This window comes from Notamacropus eugenii, chromosome 1 (genome assembly GCF_028372415.1).
Source record: "Notamacropus eugenii isolate mMacEug1 chromosome 1, mMacEug1.pri_v2, whole genome shotgun sequence".
Classification (NCBI taxonomy): Eukaryota; Metazoa; Chordata; class Mammalia; order Diprotodontia; family Macropodidae; genus Notamacropus; species Notamacropus eugenii.
This window is the reverse complement of record NC_092872.1, coordinates 493,220,835-493,240,194: the sequence shown is the minus strand read 5'-3', so window position 1 is coordinate 493,240,194 and position 19,360 is coordinate 493,220,835. Positions and strand designations below refer to the sequence as shown.

General features: G+C 37.6%; 1 protein-coding gene and 1 long non-coding RNA gene across 3 annotated transcripts in view; one reads left to right on the top strand and one right to left on the bottom strand.

Moving 5' to 3' along the window:
* Positions 1–17,217, top strand: part of LOC140519750 (uncharacterized) — a 41,854-nt gene extending 24,637 nt beyond the window's left edge. The window contains exon 3 of the long non-coding RNA XR_011972277.1: positions 16,279–17,217. This is a non-coding gene — a long non-coding RNA (uncharacterized lncRNA). The remainder of the gene's footprint in view (positions 1–16,278) is intronic.
* Positions 1–19,360, bottom strand: part of UAP1L1 (UDP-N-acetylglucosamine pyrophosphorylase 1 like 1) — a 34,658-nt gene that overhangs the window by 13,839 nt on the left and 1,459 nt on the right. The window contains exon 1 of one of the 2 annotated variants that reach the window (XM_072633109.1): positions 5,027–5,443. The exons of the other annotated variant lie outside the window; for it this stretch is intronic. Coding sequence (XP_072489210.1) covers positions 5,027–5,066 — 40 coding nt within the window. The 5' untranslated portion in view covers positions 5,067–5,443. Of the gene's footprint in view, positions 1–5,026; positions 5,444–19,360 lie in introns of those variants that run through there. 2 annotated transcript variants of the gene reach the window in all.

The window sequence follows — 19,360 nt, the reverse complement described above, 5'->3', positions numbered from 1 at the left end:
TTAGATCACCATTCCAATATGTTTTGCCTGATTTCATATATATAACTGTACCATATTGCTTGCCTTCTCAATGGGTGGGCAAGGGGCTGGAGGGAGAGAATTTGGAACTCAAAAATTTTTTTAAATGAATTTTAAAAATAATTTTTTAAAATTTCAAAAAATTTTTAAAAGATCACTTCTTAGAAGACGACCCATCTTTGCACATTTTTAGGTGAGGATCAGCACTGAATAAATGATTCAGAAACCCAGAAGTTTCCATTTAGCTACTCTCCCTCTGCCAATGCCTGGCACATAGCTGTTATTTGTCCTTTGTTCTCAAAGAGGACCAGTGACATCACGAGGTGATGTCCTGACTTGCTCATGAATTGGATTGAATTGAGGTAGAGCTGCACAAAGTCATCAGGCTCACTCTCTCTTCCAGAGTCATCTAAGTCCAGTGGCAGGACAAAAGTCAAGATGACTGGTGATGGCCCAAAATGCAATGGATGACGTTGGCACCTTCGATGTCTGACCAAGCTCTAAGTGCTCCACAGCACCTGCTTTTAGCTGCCTTCATGGCCTTTGGAACAAATCATTCTCATCTGTCCATTCCACTGGGGAAAGTTTTTATATACTTGAGATAGACATCCTCCTAACTCATTGATGGGCTTGAGGCCTGATGGTTACCCTGCAATCGAGTTCAGCCTGTCTACAGAGATGGTCTACAGAACAATAGCCTACTATGGAGGTGTATGGATACTCAAGAAGGACTAGAATCTCTGGTGTGAGGGTTTGCTAAATCCTTTCCAGGGCTGTTCATCCATCTTTGATGTTCACATGGCTCTCAACTCTCACCTGTAGCTCTAAGAATCTATAGCATATTCAGCATCCACACTTTTTAAAAATTGCTGTTATCTCCTTTTACAGAAACATAAATGTTTAATTGCAACAAGTAAAGATAAAAGCCCTTTAGTAATATTTCTCTACCATCACCACTGTATGCGTATGTAAATGTGAACATCAGTTCTTTAAATTAAGTACAAACAAATGTAATTTCATAAACTAATGCTAGTATTTATTTGAGAAATTAGTAGCAATATTTATCTATATTTTAGGACTAAAGTATTTTTCAGTTATGGATAAGTGGCTAAATTTAGACAGAAGAGATAAAAATACTAATGACAATGCAGCAGAGTCTTCTCTACCAGATTGTAGTACACCTAATCTGACAAGTAAAAGAAAATATGTCTAATAATGATGATGGTGCAGAAAAACCTCTTTGCTTAATTTGTAATGAAGTTTTGACTGTGCAGAGCATGAAACCAGCAAAACTACAAAGATATCTTAATACTAAGCATGCAGCGTACTTCAAAAAAAAAAAAAACCAAAGGAATATTTTGAACCATTTTTAAAATCTTCAAATAAAGAAAAACAATGTTTTGAGAAATTTATTACTGTCAATGAAAAGCATTTACTTGCATCTTACAAGATTTCTTCTTTAATTGCAAAAACTAAAAACCCTACACAACAGGAGAAGATCTCATGTTACTTGTTGCTATTAAAATGTCAGAAATAGTTCATGGGAAAAAGTAAGGGGATGCAATTCATAAAATTCCTTTACCAAATGATACTGTTTTGAAAAGAATTTCTGAAATTAGTAATGATCAATTCTAGTAGCTTATTACCAGGCTTAAGGGCAGCCTAAAGTTTACAATTCAGTTATATTTCTAACATGACACAGTTATTAATTTATGTAAGATATATTTATGAAGGAAGTATATATGAGGAATTATTGTTTTGTCACTCTTTGGAAGGGCACACAAGAGGACAAGATATAGCTAGATAGACAGATAGATAAATAGACAGATAGATAGATAGACAGATATCTATATATCTTAAAGTTGATAAATTTTTCACAAATGAAGGTTTACAGGGGAAAAATTGCATTGAAGTCCGTACAGATGGTTCTGGAGCAATGATGGGCAAGAATGTAGGATTTGTAGCCAAAGTTAAAGCTGGTGGCAATGAATCTATCACTTTTACATGATCCATCAGGAAGCACTCATAGCCAAAAAAATATCAGCAGTGTCAGATGTTGTGCTTTGCAATACCATCAAAATCATTAACTTCATTAAAAGCCATGCCCTCAGTCATTTGTTTTCAAACCTTTGCAAAGACACAAACTTCAATTACAAAAGCTTATTACTACATGCAGAGGTAAGGTAGCTCTCAAGAGGGAGAAGTTTAAGCACATAACTGAAATTGAAAGATGAAGTTGTTATATTTTTGACTAAGCAGAAATCCGATTTTGTTAATTCTTTTCATAATTGCTTATGACTTTCAAAACTGTTATTTGTAGTATATTTTTTGAAAAGTTCAATGATTTAAATATGTTACTTCAAGGAAAAAATTGTAACAGATTTATGTTAAAATATAAAAATTTAAGTTTTACATAACATATGGAAGAATAAGGTGGAAAATGGTTCTTTAGAAGTATTTACAGCTACAGATGATTTTATAATTGAAAATAACCTTCCCAAAGATTTAATTGTAAGAGTTATAATTGACCAGATGAAGTGCCTGGAGACACAGTTTCAGAACTACTTCCCTTCAAATTTTGATTCTAAAAAACTAAGTTGGGTTCATAAACCATATTCAATTGAAATAAAAATATCCATCATATGCCATTAAAAGTTCAAGAAGAATTTGCTGAGTTATCAGATGCAGGTTAAAACTTAAGTTTCCTAAAAAATTGTTAAATTAATTTTCGTTTGGATTAGGACAGAATTTCCAACAATTTCTGAAATGGCCCTAAACATACTTCTGCCATTTTGTACTATTTTGTTTATGCAACGGTGTCCTCAGCATTGACAAATTATAAAACCAAAATATCAATTACCTCTGAAAAACATTGAAGATGCTCTAAGTCCTGCAGTATCAAATATTACACCAAGATTTAATTCATTATGTAAAAATAAACAAGCACATCCATCTCATTAGTATGCAAATTTGCTTTTGTCTTTAATAAATGGTAATTTATAAACCAAAGAACTGTTTTAAAATAAACTTCTTTATGATTTATTATCAGTAAATATTTGATTTGCATATCTGTTTTATCTACCTATACTCCCAGGGTCACGTAAAAATTTCTCTGGCAAAATGGAGTAGCGAGCAGAAAAAGTTTAAGAAGCCTTGCTTTAGAATCTGACTTTTGCTTCAGTAAGGAAGAGAGAGACTGAGTTGCCAAGATTATGCCCAGGGAGCACAAGCTCAGGCAGGTCCTACCAATCTTGACATGCTTTTTGAGTAACTGTGGATGTGGGCTATGGTGAATGTTCCTAGGTTTGGAGGAACAATTTCCAGGATCCCATGTCAGGAAAATTTGGGGGATGTCCTAGAATAGTGGTGTCAAACTAAAATAGAATGGGTCCCTGTCAGCTGCAGATATATTAACTTAGGAAGCCATAAATTCACATTATCTGTGTTGAATTATATTTTTAGTTATTTTGTTAAACATTTCCCAATGACATTTTAATCTGATTCCTGCCATACTCAGGTATTTTGACATCTCTACCCTAGAGTACAAATCTTCTACATTTCAGATTGGCACTGGTCCTTCCAAGTTGCCTCTCTCAAGTCTAGTGGTACCTTCCTTGACACACAACACTGTTTGCCCCAACTCCTTCTGTAGAGAAATTCTGTTCCCTGCCCAGTTCACCCCACTCCTCAATGCTGACTGGGACAAGTTCAGGGGTCAGGAACCTGGAAGGGGAAGGGGAGCTCTAGAACCCAGAAATCCTGTTCTGATGCTGATTCTCTTTTCAGAGAAAGCTGTAAGAGGGAACTAATGAAAAGCTATGACATTATTATTATGGCCATTAATCTGTTAAATCTGTAATAGGATTGTAAAGTATTTCCACATAATCTCATTTGATCCTCACTACAGCAGGTGAGGCAGACATTATTATCCCACTGGACAGATGAGGAAACTGAGTGAGACTCAGTAAAGTGAAACTATTCTTATCAGGTCATAGAAACAACAAAGGGCAGAACTAGGGATAAAACTCAGAGCTAATGTCTCCTTGTTCAGCATTCTTTCCCTGGTACTGAGTCTCTAAGGAGTCTGGTTCTTTCTCCTTTTCTTTGAAGGAGGGGCTTCAGGCTAGGAATGACCCCAAGATGGGTCATGCTCTAAGGGAGAGAAAATGTAGAATGGAAAATTCCATTCAACCTGGTGCAGAGGAAAGTGCACTGGATGATTTGCTTTGCCAGGTTTCAAAGTATATTATAAAGTCGCAATCATAAAAACTGTCTGGCAAAGGATTAAAAAATAGAAAACTAGCTCAGCAGAACAAAGAATCCAGAAATAAAACCTAGCGTACATGAGAGATTAGTGTCTGATAAGACCAAGACTAAAAAAAAAAACCACTAGGGAACAGCTATTCAATAAAAAATGTTGGGAAATTGGATAGCATGATGAAAAATGAGTTTAGAGCCACATCTCCTGTGCCATAAAATACAATGAACTCCAAGTAGATCAACCCTATAACTATAAATTGTTTTTAAAATGGAAGAAAAATGAATTAATATTTTGATGTCAATAGTTTAGGGAAGAAAAACATTTATCAAGCAAGTGGTATTAGAGATGAATTGATTGATTTAATTAAACAAAAACAAAATGAATTTGCATGTTGAAAGCAACTTTTTTTTAATAGGAGAAACAGATTGGTGGAAAAATCTTTACAGTAAATGCATCTGATAAAAATCTGATCTTTAGCATCTATAAGGAATTAGCATCAATATAGTAAAGTAAGAACTTGTTGAAGAACATAATTTTCAAAACAGGAAATACAAATTATCAAAAGCCATTTGAAAAGTTGTTTTGTAATCAAAGAAATGAAAAATAACTTTAAGATACCACCTTGCACCCCTCCAATTGTTGACAATAGATGAAAAGAATCCAATGGAATGACAGATACTCTATGACATTATTGGGATATAAAGTGGGGCAAACTTTCTGGAGAGAAAGCTCCAAATTAATATTTACCTTTGACCTGGTGGCCCCGATGCAGGATGGTTAATAACATCCTGAAAGAAGGAAAAAAAAGGCTTATTTCTACAAAAATAGTCACTACTTGTAATATCCATTTGTAGTACCAGAGCACCAGAAACAATACTTATCCAAAGATTGAGGAATGATGGAGTAAATTGTGGAATATTAGGAACATACTTAGGATGCTAGATTTAGAGCCAGAAGAGACCATAGGGGTTATCTAGAATTCTTCTGCCATAAAAATGACAAATAGGAAAAACACAAAGCAAAAAGAATGACACATGAAGTGATTCAACATGAGAAAAACAGAATTAGAACAACCTAAACAAAGACTGTGACTATATTTTTTAAATATAGTCATACCAACTCCTTAAGGACAGGATATAAGAGAACACAGAACAAATAAATTGCTATTTTCTTCTTAAAGTTTATACAAAGTGTTACATGAATCAATGCAGTTTTAAACTATTAAAGCTTTAAACTGAACTAAGACTTTTGATATGATGTGTTATATAATTATGTTATGTTATATATTATCATATCCATAAATATATATAAATTTGTACATATGTATCTGTTAATAAAATATAAATAGTTCTGATTATATTTGGGGTTCAATCCCATATTTCATTTGCATTTGTTGACCTAGGTTTAAAGCCTGGCTTTGACATTTCTTACCTAGGAGATGTTAGGCAAATCATTTAACCTCTTGGTGCCTCAGTTTCTTGATCTGTAAAAAGAGGAGGTTGGGCTGGATGATCTATAAGGTTCCTTCCTGCTCTAAATCTTTGACCTTAAGAGAATGTTAAGTTTATAATAATATATAATAATTTTTTAAGCGTTGGACTTAGGAGTCCAAACAGCTAAATCCCAGTCTGGTTTAGGTACTTACTAATCATGTGACCCCTAATCAATCAGTCACCATGCATTTGTTAAGTACCTACTATGTGTCAGGTACTGTGCTAGGTATTGGGGCATGAGAAGACCAAGATTAAATGGTCCCTACCCTTAAGGAGCTTACATTCTATCAAAAACAAAAAAACAAAATTTTCAAAATCCTCTAATATGTATGCCTGTCAAAAAGACAAAACAATTATATATGTGTATGTTTTTGTGTGTTTACACATGTACACACACAAACAAATGAAACAAATGGATGAATGGATATCAATAAATAAGCTGAATGAATGAGTGAATAAATAGATACAGGAGCATTTCAAGGAGTGAGAGAGGCCCTAGTAGCTGGAGGTATCAGGAGAAGACTCATGTAGAAAGTGATGGGCTTTGAAGGAAACTAGAGCTCTAGCTTCCCTTCTCAAGGTCTCTGTGTCCACATCTGCAAAACGGAGATAATACTATGCCTACTTACCTACCTCAGGTCCTATATTATTTATTTAACCCCTTTGACCTCAGCTGTTCAGTCGTGTCTGACTCCTCATGACCCTATTTGGGTTATCTTGGCAAAGATACTGGAGAGATGTATTATTTACCTCTCCAGATCATTTTAAAGATAAAGAGCTGAGGCAAACTGGGATAGGTGACTTTCCCAGGGTCACACAGCTAGTAAGTATCTGAGACCAGATTTGAACTCAGGAAGATGAGTCTTCCTGATTCCAGGCCCAGTGCTCTATCCACTGCTCCACCAAGCTGCCCCAGCTTTGGCCTCGATGTCTGCCTATCTCTGCTCTATCGTTCCCCAGCAAAACCTAGGAGATCTGAATTAAATTCAATTATTTGAATGAAATCACAGAGGGGCTGGAAATAAGAAAAACAGGCTTCTTCATTAAAACCCGATCACTTAACTCTAGGTATCGCAGTGCAGAGTGCTGGACTTGGAGCTCAGGAAGTTCAATCTATTCCTGACTCTGATGAAAAATCTGTGAACCTACTGTGTGCCTCAGTTTCCTCGTCTATAAAGTAGGAGTAATAATAACACTAACCTCATAGGGCTGTTGAGAGGCTTGAATGAGATATCTGTAAAGTACTAAATGCTTGTTTGTGGTGGTTATTATTAATATTATTAAGCTGAGGCCTCTTGGAAACTCAGCAATGATGAACCATCCTATTTCATTCACCTGGAGAACAAAGAATCATAAAATGATGTGGCTGTAAAGCTCTCAGGGATCATACACATGATACATATGATAACTTGGGTCTAGAGAAGTGTTTTGACCACAGTCACAGAGGTAGTGAGTGGCACAGCCAGGATTAAACTAAAATCTTCTGATTCCAAACCCAAGGTTCCCTGCACCATACCACGATGCTCTGGACTCATGGAACTTGTTACTGGAGAAGTGGAAATAGAAATGGGCTCCATACAGGGCTACAGAAATAGAGGCAGCAAGATGGCACAGTAGAGAGGTCCAAGTCAGGAAGATCTGAGTTCAAATGTGGCCTGGAACATTTACTAGATGAGTGACCCTGGTCAAGTCACTTAACCTCTAGTTGCCTCAGTTTCCTCATCTGTGAAATGGAGATGATAATAGCACCTACTTCCCAAGGTTGCTGTAAGGACTAAATGAGATAATGACTGTAAAGTGCTTAGCACACTGCCTAGGCACATAGTAAGTGCTATATAAATGTTAAAAATAAACGGTTTTCAGAAACATTTTATGTCAAAATAAATGTAAACATTAAAAATAATTTTAATTAAATTTTTAAAGGATAAATATTATTTTGCATGACTTCATATGTACAATAGGTATTATATTTCTTGACTTTTCAATGGGTGGGGAAAGGAGTAGGGAGAGAAAGACTCTGAAAATGAAAATGTTAAATGTAAAGGATTGGAGAAATCAGTCTAGATGGTAGATATATAGTAGATCACTATGAAATCTGAGGTGGGGGGGTGGAGCACACAGCATGGAAAAGGTTTAAGAATATACCTAACCAACTACACCCAAAGGGCAATCAAACTGTGCATACCCTTTGATCTAGCAATACCACTACGAGCTCTGTATCCCAAGAGATCATAAAAAAGAGAAAAGGACCCACAGGTATAAAAAATATTTATAGCAGCTCTTTCTGTGGTGGCAAAGAATTGGAAATCAAGGGAATGCCCATCAAATGAGAAATGGCTGAACAAGTCATACCATATGAATATAATGGAATATTATTGGGCAATAAGAAATGATGAGCAGGAAGACTTCAGAAAAACCTGGAAAGATTTATATGAACTGACCCTGAGTGAAAAGAGCAGAACCAGGAGAACATTACTTAGCTCTTTTCAGCAACACAATGATCCAACTTTTTTTGTTGTTTTTGGGGTTTTTTTTTCATGTTTTCCCCTTTTGTTCTGTTTCTTTCACAACATAGCTAAAGTGGAAATATGTTTAACATGACTGCACATGTCTAACCTATATCAGATACCTTTCTGTCTTGGGAAGTGGGCAGGGAAGGAAGGGAGAAAAACTTGGAACTCAAAATCTTATAAAAATGAATGTTGAAAACTATCTTTACATGAAATTTAAAAAAATAAAATACTATTTACAAATATATATACACTTAATCTTTGGGGGTGATCAGAAGAAGGTAACCATCTTTAGCTTACAATCAGGACCTCAAAGCAACAATGAGGGAATGTTTCCGATGGATCAAGGTTCTCCTGTGACCTACGGGACACGAAAAGGCCACTTAGTTTGGCTTTCTGGATCTAGCACCCTACCCACTACAGCACCTTGTAAGGTGTACAAGTTTATATCAAATAACAGAGCCTGCCGATAATACTGCAGAGAGATGACTCACTCATTATTCCAAGTCAGTGCAGAGTAATTAACCACCCACTGATTCAATGATTCTGCCAATCAATCAACCAGCATCGCCCATGCAGATTTCTAGAACTCAAGAAGTCAACCCTATCCAGAGAAAAGCAAACTCACAGCAGGGGAGTGAGAAAAAAGCGACAGTGGAAAATTTGTTTCTAAATCTCTCTGTAGTTCCAAGTCAGAGCTGTTTTCCTCTTAAAATGGTTTTGATTAGAAATATTAAAATTGTTTTAATATTCAACATAACAGCTCAAAGATACAATCCTAGAACAGAGATTACAATTTCAAACCTTGGCACAGTCAAGGCTCCACCACTAACTTTGTATGACCCTCCGAGGAATTCAGGTTCCTCCTTTATAAAGGAGCCAGGATGGACAACATGATTGATCTCTTCCAGGTCTTACCTTCTTTAGAGCTGGAAGGAACCTTAAAGAATATCTAATTCAGGGGTTCCCAATCAAATGTTCTGGTAAATATTTAACAATTCCTACCCCCCCTCAATACATATGGGACGTACTTTCAAACGTAATCAACATAATTAACATTGTCTATATCATTTTCTTAAGTCTAAACAATCATTAAAACAATAAACCAAGCCCTGATTTGTAGAGTTTGTTGATTGTAGAAAATGTTCACACTGACAATGTAACCATCAGCTCTGCTGCCTCCAGCATAATCCTGGCACCCATTCCTCTGGGGAGAGACATGATTATCAAGGGACTGAGTATGGGCACTATTTGACAAACAACCATATTATCCTACTGATATCAATCTCTATTTTTTCTTTTGTAAAGATGTACAATAAATTCTATACTTTATTTCCTTTCATATAAGGGGTAGACTAAAAAGTCAAGAAGTACAAGCACTAAAAAATTAGGAATCTTTTATTTAGTCTATTCTAACATTCCATCCTAAGGTGCTTTCCAGCTCTAACACTATCTACTTGGGGTACTTATCTGCATTTTTATCAACTGAGTGGTGCAGTAGATAGTGCCGTAGATAGTGCCCTGGGTCTGGAGTCTGAAAGTCCTGAGTTCAAATCCAGCCTCCTACATTTACTAGCTATGTGCCTTTGGGCAAGTCACTTAACCTCTTAGTTTCAGCTTCTTCAAATGTACAAGGAGATAATGACACCTACTTTACAAGGTAGTTGTGAGGAGCAAATGAGATAGTATTTAGCACAGTACCTGGTGCATAGTAGTTGCTATATAAATTCTCACTCTTCTCTTCCCGATAAAACCCTAGGTACCTTGCTCACTCAGGAAGATACAAACAGTATTCAGCACCATTTAGGAGTAGGGAGGAGTACATTGGTACATTGGATAACAGGGTTAATCAATGAGTGGATATTTTAGGGGCCTGTTTGTTATTAATCCAAATCATTCATGACTTTTTTTACTTCACTAAATTCTATGAGTATTTGATTCACTTGACATATTTTTTTCCCAAAAAACTTGCTCTTGTCTTTTTAAGGGCCTCCCTGAAATCTAGTGATGTAATTATTTTCTTACCATATTTAATTTTTATTATATATATCATATTATCATATGTATCATACAGTATTAGTAGGAGTAGTATATTTTATTTTTAAGCAGTTTTTATTGAAAACTTTTATTTTTCCATCTGCTACATTTCTAGTTCTATCCCTTTCCCTTCCTGGAGAACCATCCCTTAAAACAAATACATACATACATGTGCATATGTGTGTGTGTATGTATGTTTTTTTTTTAAAGAGGAACCAACAAAACCAATCAACACATTAAAAAAGTCAAGTCAACGAGAGTGAATTAAATGTCTCCACTATGTGCTAGGCTCTGTACAAAGCATTGGGGATATACAGAAATGCAAAAACCAGTCCCTGCCCTCCAGGAATTCAGTCTAATAGGGGAGACAATGCACCACATACAAACAAAGTAGATATAGGATAAACTGGAGGTAATCTCAGAGTCTTAGCGTTAAGAGGGATTTGGAAAGTCTTATAGAAGTTGGGACTTTAGCTGAGGCTTGAAGGCAGCTAGAGAAGCCAGAAAGTGGGGGGTAAGAAAGAAGAGAATTCCAAGGATAAGGGAGAACCTGTAAAAATGCCCAGAATCAGGAGATGGACTGTCATGTGTTTGGAAAAAGAGCAAGGATACCAGTATGGAGGAAGCTAAGTGCAAGAAAACTGGAAAGGGGAGAAGGGGCCAGGTTATGGAGGGCTTTAAAAGTCAAACAGAGGATTTTATATTTGATCGTGGAGATAAGAGGGAAACACTAGAGTTTATTGAATCAGGGGTGAGAGATGGGGGCGACCTGGTCAAACTTGCAGTTTTGGAAGAACACTTTGACCACAAGATGGACTGGAATGGGAGAGACTTTTGGCAGGGCATTGCATAGTCCAGGCACCAGGATGATGGCAGCATTGGGGGAGAAAAGAGGGCATATTTAAGAGTTAGGAAGGTCAATTTCACTGTGCTTGGCAACTGAATGGATATGAGGGGGTATTGGTGTGAGAAAATGAGGAGTCAAAGACGATAACACCTAGGTTTCTAGGTTCGGAAGGCTATTCCATTCCAAACCAGTCTCCTGCTTTTGACACAAGGTGGAAAACACATTTGCACAGCTCTCTTACCTGGTCTCCAGCCTCTCAGGGAAAGAAAAGAAACACCATTCCATCATGCATCAGTCTCTTGCCTTTGAGATTAGGGGAGAAAAAGTTATTTCACTGCTCCAGGTCTCCTGCCTGGTATTCTGCCTTCTTTTGTGAAGAGGACAAAAGCTATTCCATCTAGTACCAGACTCCTCCCTTCCAGGAAAGAGGAGAAAGCCCATTCCATCAAATCATACAAGCATTTATTAAGCACCTACTATGTATATGCCAGGTACTATGTTAAGTGCTGGGGATACAAAAAGAAGTAAAAGAAAGTCCCTTAGGACTTTCAGTCTAATGGGGAAGACAACATGAAAACAAATATATACAAAACAAGTTCATACAGGATACATGGGAAATGATAGAGGAAAGACACTGAAATTAAGAGGAGTTGGGGAAGGCTTCCTGTATTAGGTGGGATTTTAGCTGGAACTTAAAGGAAGCCAAAGTCAATAGTCAGAAAGGAAGATGAGAGCATTCTAGGAATGTGATAAAGCCAGAGAAAAAACCTAGAGATGGAGGGTCAGGTTCATGGAACAGCCAGGTCAGTGTTTTGAAGAAGACTCGAAAGGTAGAAAGGGGTTGGTTTAAGAAAAGCTTCAAATGCTGAAGAGAACATTTTGTATTGCTCCCAGAGGCAACAGGAAGTCACTGGAGTTTATTGGGGGGGAAGGATTGGGTTTGACATGATCAAACCCGACTTTTAGGAAAATAACGGATGAATGCAGGATGAATTGGAGTGGGGAGAGACTTGAGGCAGTCAGACCCACCAACAAGCTATTACAATAATCCAAATGTGAACTGATGAGAGTCTGCACCAGAGTGGTGGCAGGGTCATAGGAGAAAAGGGGGCATATTTGAGAGATGTTAAAAAGTCAAACAGGCAGGTCTTGGCAACACCTTGGATATAGTTGGTGAGAAATAGTGAGGTATCCGTCATGACTCCTAGACTGAAGGACTGGGAAGATGGTGCTGCCTTCCATAGTAAGAGGGAAGGTAGAGGGTAGAGTGGGTTGGAGGAAAAGATAAAGAGCTCTGTTTTGGACATAAAGAGTTTAAGAAGTCTAAGGAAGTTAGAGATATGAGATTGGTCATCAGCAGAGAGACTGGGGCAGAAAGGGTAGATTTGAGAATCATCAGCACAGAGATGGTAATTAAATGCATGGGAGCTAAAGAGATCACCAAGTGAAGTAGTATAGAGGGAAAAGAGAAGAAAGCCCAGGACAGAACCTCGAGGGACACCTATGATTAGAGGGAATCTGGAAGAGGATTCATAAAAGGAGACAGAAGGAGAGGTCAGGTGAGTAGGAGGAAAACTAGGAGACAGTGGTATCTGGAAAAACCTAGAGAGAAGAGAGTATATCATTAGAAACTCTGGGGAAAGCAGTTTTGGTGGAATGATAATGTCAGAAACCAAACTGTAAGAAATTAAGAAAGAGGAGAGAAAGTGGAGTTATTTATTGTAGACTTAAAGAGTTTAGCCATAAAGGCAGAAGTTGATAGCAGGGATGGAAGAATCAAATGAGGCTTTCTGCATCTAAGTCATGCTCACTAACTGGGAGTATCATAAAGGGTTTTATTCTGGGTCTCCTCTTCTCCCCTCACCATACTATTTCACTTTAGCTTTCATGGATTCAATTAGCATCTCTATGCTGATGAGGGGCCATATGCAGTTGTCTTGATCTACACCTTGCCACTGGACCCAGATGGCCCTGGAGAAAAAAATGAGACTGGTGACTTTGCACAACCCTCCCTCACTTAAATCCAACTCACTTGTAAGTCATGGCATCACCTTCTTGATGTCATGGTCCTCTTCCAAGAAGGCTAAGCAACATCAACCATGCTGAGGATTCTCAATCCTCTTATCCAACTCTCTACTGACTTCCAGGATGGTAAGTCCAACCATTTAATGGACATTCAAACTGGAAGTCCCACAGATAACTTCAATTCAATACGTTCATGTTGAACTCATCTTTCCCAACAAAACCTCCCCTTTTCATAACTTCCCTGTTATTGCTGAGGGCACCACCATCCTCTCAGTCACTCACACTTACAATCTACATGTTATCTTCACTCTCTCTTACTTCTGATATACAATCTATTATGAAATTCTGTCAACTTTATCTTAGTAATATCTCTTTTCCCCTCTGACACTACCATCAGTTTAGGGTAAGCTCCCATCACTTCAAGTCTCTTCACTGAAATATCCTCATGGTGGACCTCTCTGCCACAAATCTCTCCCCACTTCAGTCCATTTACCATTCAAGTGATCCTTCTGATCATGCAACCTTAATATTAAGTAAACTCTAGTGGTTTCCTATCACTTCCAGGTTCAAATATGAAATCCCCTAGTGTCCAAAGCCCTTCATAAACTGCTCTCCCTACCTTTTCCATCTTTTTATAATATACCTTACACCATCTTCCCCCACCCTTTCCTCTACTCCCCTCATGTACTTCTAAGATCTGGTGACACTGGTCTCCTTGCCATTCCTTAAATAAGACACTCCATCTCCAGACTCCAGCCAGTAAAAGGCTATTCTTCATACTTGGAATGTTCTGCTTCCTCATCTCTACCTCCTAGTTTCCCTGGCTTCCTACAAGTCTCAGTTAAAATCCTACCTTTTACAGTAAATCTTTGCCTCTGTTGATAATTTCCAGTTTATCCTATATACAGCTTGTTTGCACATAGTTGTTTGCATGTTGTCTATCCCATTTGACTATGAATGCCTTGAGAGTAAGACCTATCTTTTGAATTTCTTTGTACCTAGTACTTAGCACAGTGCCTGTCCTGCATGTGTTTACTTACTGACTGACTAAACTTGGGTGACTGGGAGGATATTGGTGCCCTCAACTAGTAAAAAGGCAATTAAGAAAAGAAGATTCAATTTCAGATATGTTGTGTTTAAGATGTCTACAGGGCATTTAGTCTGAGATACCTAACAGGTAATTGGAGATGTGAGACTGGAGGTCAGGAGAACGGTTAAATCTAAATAAATAAATCTGAGAATCATCTTCAGAGAGACAGATGCTAACTGAGTCTATAGGAGCTAATGAGTTCACCAAATGAAATAGTGTAAAGGGAGAAGATAAGAGGGCCCAGGATAGAGACTTGAGGAACATGTCTGATGGGCAGGCATGATCTGGATGAGAACCGAGCAAAGGAGACTGAGGAGAACGGTAGTTAGAAAGACAGCAATGTAAAATGACAGCATCATGAAGACCTAGAAAGAAAAGAGTATCAAGAAGATGGAAATCAACAGTGTCAGTCAAAGGTTCCAGAGAAGTCAAGAAGGGTGAGGATTAAGAGATCGTTAGTAACTTTAGAGAGGGCAGTTTGGGTTGAAGGAGATAGAAGTCAGACTGCAATGACTTAAAAAGAGAGTGAGAGGAAAGGAAGTAAAGGCACTAATTGTAGAAGTCCTTCTAAGGAAGTTTAGTCATGAAAGGGAAGAGACATAGGATGATAGCCAGTTTAGATGATAGGACAACCACTTCTGAAAAGGAGGGGCAAAATATGTCTTCTTATATGTCTTCTTTGGGGCCAACCTCTTTCTTTATAATTTTACAATATTCAGTTTTGATTGTTTTGTAGTTGTTGCTTTTTTTCAATTTACATTGTCATAGTCATTGCATATATTGTTTTCTTGGCTCCACTTCCCTTATTTTGCCTCAGTTCATATACATTTTTCTGTACTTCCTTTTTCATCCTTTATTATAGCAATATATCAATGTAATATTCCATTATAATCATGTACCACACTTTGTTTAGCCATTCCCCAACTGATTACTAGTCGTGAGTCCAGTTCTTTGATGCCATCAAAAATACTGCTAAAAATGTTTTTGGAATCTATAAAACCTTTCATTTTATCAAGGAGTTCATTGGGGTACATGTCTAACAGTCGAATCTCTAGGTCAAAGCTATAGACATTTTATTCCCTTTATTTACATAATTCCAAACTGCCTTCTAATTTATTGTACAAAATATTCTGTTGATTCACAGCTCCACCAACACATTAGTGAGCCAGTCTTTTCACAACCCCTCTAATACTGAGTATTCAGGTCCTCTATCATCTTTGCTAATATTCTGAGTGGAAAGTGAAACCTTAGAGTTGCTTTAATTCACATTTCTCTTCTTGTTAGGGATTGAGGTATTCTTTTATATTGTTGCTAATAATTTTCACTTCTTTTAAAAACTGTTTATATCTTTGGATCTTCTTATCTTATTGTAGAATGGTTGTTTTGTCTTCAAGTCTTTAATTTCTTTCTCTTCTCTCACTGCTAGTGCTACCATTTCTAGAATTTTATGAAATGATAGAGGGAATAAAAACAGGCAGCAAACATTTTTTAAGTAAAAGCTTCATTAGCCCCTGCTGATCTACTTATCCACACTGAGATGGCTTTCAGCCCTCGCCCAATTCCTTCCTAATCTTACCCCAGAACACAGGAACTGACTCTAACCACTAAAGTTTTATGGAAGAGTTAGATCACAGAATGTCAGATGAGAAAACTAATCAGTCAGTCAACAACCATATATTAAGGTCCATTATGTGCCCAACTGGAAGCAACTTGTCCATTACACCGTCTTCCTTCTCTTGAGATCCAATGGCACTTTTAAAAGCCTATTCCAGGTCTCAAGGTAGGGCAACCTGAGCTCCTCCCTACTGTCTAGGTGGCAGAGAGGTTAGCCCACAAATTTGAAAGAATTCATTGCTTGGAGGCTCAGACAAAGAACCGTTGCCAGATAGGTAGCAGCTTTCACTGCCTCAGGGTGCCTCTCCCTCCTTGCATTCCAAAAGGTCATAGGGAAATAAAGTGTCTTTCTGTCTAACACATTTGTTATGACTGTTTTACAGAGAACTCAAAAGGACAAGTGTTCACATGGTGGTGAGAAGAATGGATACAAGGACACTCTCAAGGTCTCTCTTAAAAAGTATGGAATTGATTGTGTGACATGGGAGACACTGGCACACAATGGCCTGCCTACATCAGAGAAGGTGCCGTGCTCTATAAGCAAAGCAGAATTGAAACAGTTCCAAGGAAATACAGGATGCACAGATTTAGAGAATTTACCCCAAATGTTCACACGGACTGTTTGTGCCCAACCTGTGGTTGAGCATTCCGAGCTTGTATTGATCTAATCAGCCACAGTTGGAAACACTGAAACTTGACTGGAGTGATGGCATTTTGGTCCTCTTCAAGAACGAAGGACAACAACCATTTGTTAGCAATTAATTTACCTTAGAAATCAAACCCTTCTAAGAGATGCTTAATATGGACTTTTTCCTGAAAAAAGAACTTCCCTTCTTATATATGCATTAATTTCCTTCATGAACGAGCTTTTCATCTGTATGTAATCAAAATTACCTATTTTATCTTTTGTAATTGTGTCTGTCCCTTTAAGAACTTGCCCCAAACTCATAGCTGTAAAAGGTATGTTACCTGTTTCTCTTCTAATATTTTTTATGATGTGACACTTAATATTTAGGTCATGTATACATTTTGAATTTACTGTAGATATTGTAGATATAGGATACTGATTTAATTCTAATTTTTACCAAACTGATTTCTAATTATCCCCAGAAGCTCTTATCAAATAGAGAATTCTTTCTTAGGTAATTCATGGCTTTATGTTTATTGTACCCTGGAGTATTGAAGTTTTATTATTTCTGATGCTTCCCTGTCTAGTCTGTTTCATTCATCCATTTTTCTATTACTTTATCCAACACCAAATGGTTTTGATGACTGCTGTTCTATAATAAAGTATGAGACCTAGAAGTGCTATTTCCTCTCCCCCCATCATTACTACCTTTTTCTCATTATTCCTTAGATAATCCAGATCTTTTGTTTCTCCAGAAGAGTTTTGTTATTGTTGTATCTAGCTCTGTAAAGTGCCTCTTTGGCAATTCGATTGGTATAGCACTAAATTTGTAAATTAACTTTGCTAGTATCATAAATTTTATTATATTGACACAGCACAACCATGAGTACTGAATTTTCCTCCAATTATTTAAGCTAGTATTTATTTAAGAAGCATTTTTTAATTAAATCCATACAGGCACTGAATGTACTTTGGCAGATTGACTCCTAAATATTTAATACATTTTGTAGTTATATTTGTGGGTTTATTCTGTAGCTTTCAACTTCGCTGATGGTATTTTCTCAACTGTTTTCTTTGTTGATTTCTTAGGTGTTGTATTTTGTTTTTCTAAGAGTAGCACAGATTTTCAGGCAACTATCCCTAACTTCCACTCCTACTAACAAGCTGGGTTTCCCGAAAATGACTACTATGTCCCCTCAGGGCTCTAGGGGTAATCCAGAGTGAAAAAGGAGTGTATTTCTAATGTGGTATAGCTCATGAGTCCCCAGCACTGCTTCCTCTACAAGACTGTCAGCTGATTATCCATTAGTCAGCCAGATTTATTTAGTATTAGTATTTACTGGGGTGGTATCATAGGAACAGTTGGTACAAAACATCTCCCCAAAAGTCTGTGGCACACTCTCCTACAAGTACATAGGGTCCAGGGACAAATATGTTCATACTTAGAGACCACATTTGGCAAAGGGTTAACTCACAGCTTCTGAAAGCCCTTTTTCTGGAGTCTTCAAGATGTTTCCCTCCTGTATGGTATAGTTCTTCTAGGTTCTTTGCAGATCCTTAAACCTTAGTCCAGTCTGTGGCGGGCTCCCAATGCAGACACTATAGCTATAAAGCTGGCATTTATATAGCACTAAGTGTTTGCGCTTTACAAATATTATCTCATTTAATCTTCATAACAATGCTGAGAATTAGATATTATTATCATTCCCATTTTATGAGGAAATTGAGGCAGGCAGCAGTTAAGTGACTTGCCCAGGGTCTCACAGTGTCTAGTCCAAATTTGAACTCAGGACTTCCTTACCTCCAGATCTGGGACCTCAGGTCTGCTACACTATATATGTTTGTTATCGCTCAGTCATTTCTCTTTCAGACTCCATTTGGAGTTTTCTTGGAAAAGATACTGGAATGGTGATTTGCCATTTCCTTCTCCAGCTCATTTTGCAGATGAGAAAACTGAGGCAGACAGGGTTAAATGACTCATCCAGGGTCATATAGCTAGTATCTGAGGTCACTGGATTTGAACTTGAAAAGAATAGTCTTCCTGACTCCAAGCTGAGTACTCTACCTACTGAGTCACCTAGCTGGCTGAAATCACATAGGTACTTAAGCAGTTATCAAGTACCTATGATATGACAAACACTACACTAAGAGCTTTACAAATGTTATCACATTAGATCCTTACAACAACACTGACCCAGTTGATTCAGTGGGTACTGCTAAGACGGTGATGGGAAAATGGAAAATCCTAGATATCTGAAGTTCACAAAGTCTTTTCTGGTCTGGTAGAGAGAGGGAAGACAGATACACAGAGCAACATCTGCTCCTTCCTCACTAATCAATTCTTTCTCAGGAGTTTAAGTGGAACTTTTTTTCTCTTCCCCAAGGGCCTTGGTTTTATACAGGACCTGTCAGTTACCTCAGTGAATCAGAAGGCTATTCCTGGGCAGTGTGGCCCAATATTATTTATTTAGCCTAAAATCTATGGCTGAGACTGATTTCACTGGGTTATGGTAACAGAGCATGCCATGTTGTCACTTACTTTAGCGGGATGGGGGTGCCTTGGTTACAGTATTCAATCAATGTCCGCCCCAACAAGGTGAGCCATCATATCAGTACCTAGGGATGGTTTTCTTTCCTCGTTGCCTGTCTTTGAGTCTTTAATTTCCTTCCCTTCTCTTACTGCTAGTGCAGCCATTTCTAGAACTATTATCAAATAATAGCAGGAATAACAGTGGGCGGTAAACATTTTTAAGTAAAAGATTCATGCTGATCTACTCATCCATACAGCAACTGGTTTTCAGTCCTCCCCGTCCCACCCTTCCTAATCTTATCTCGGA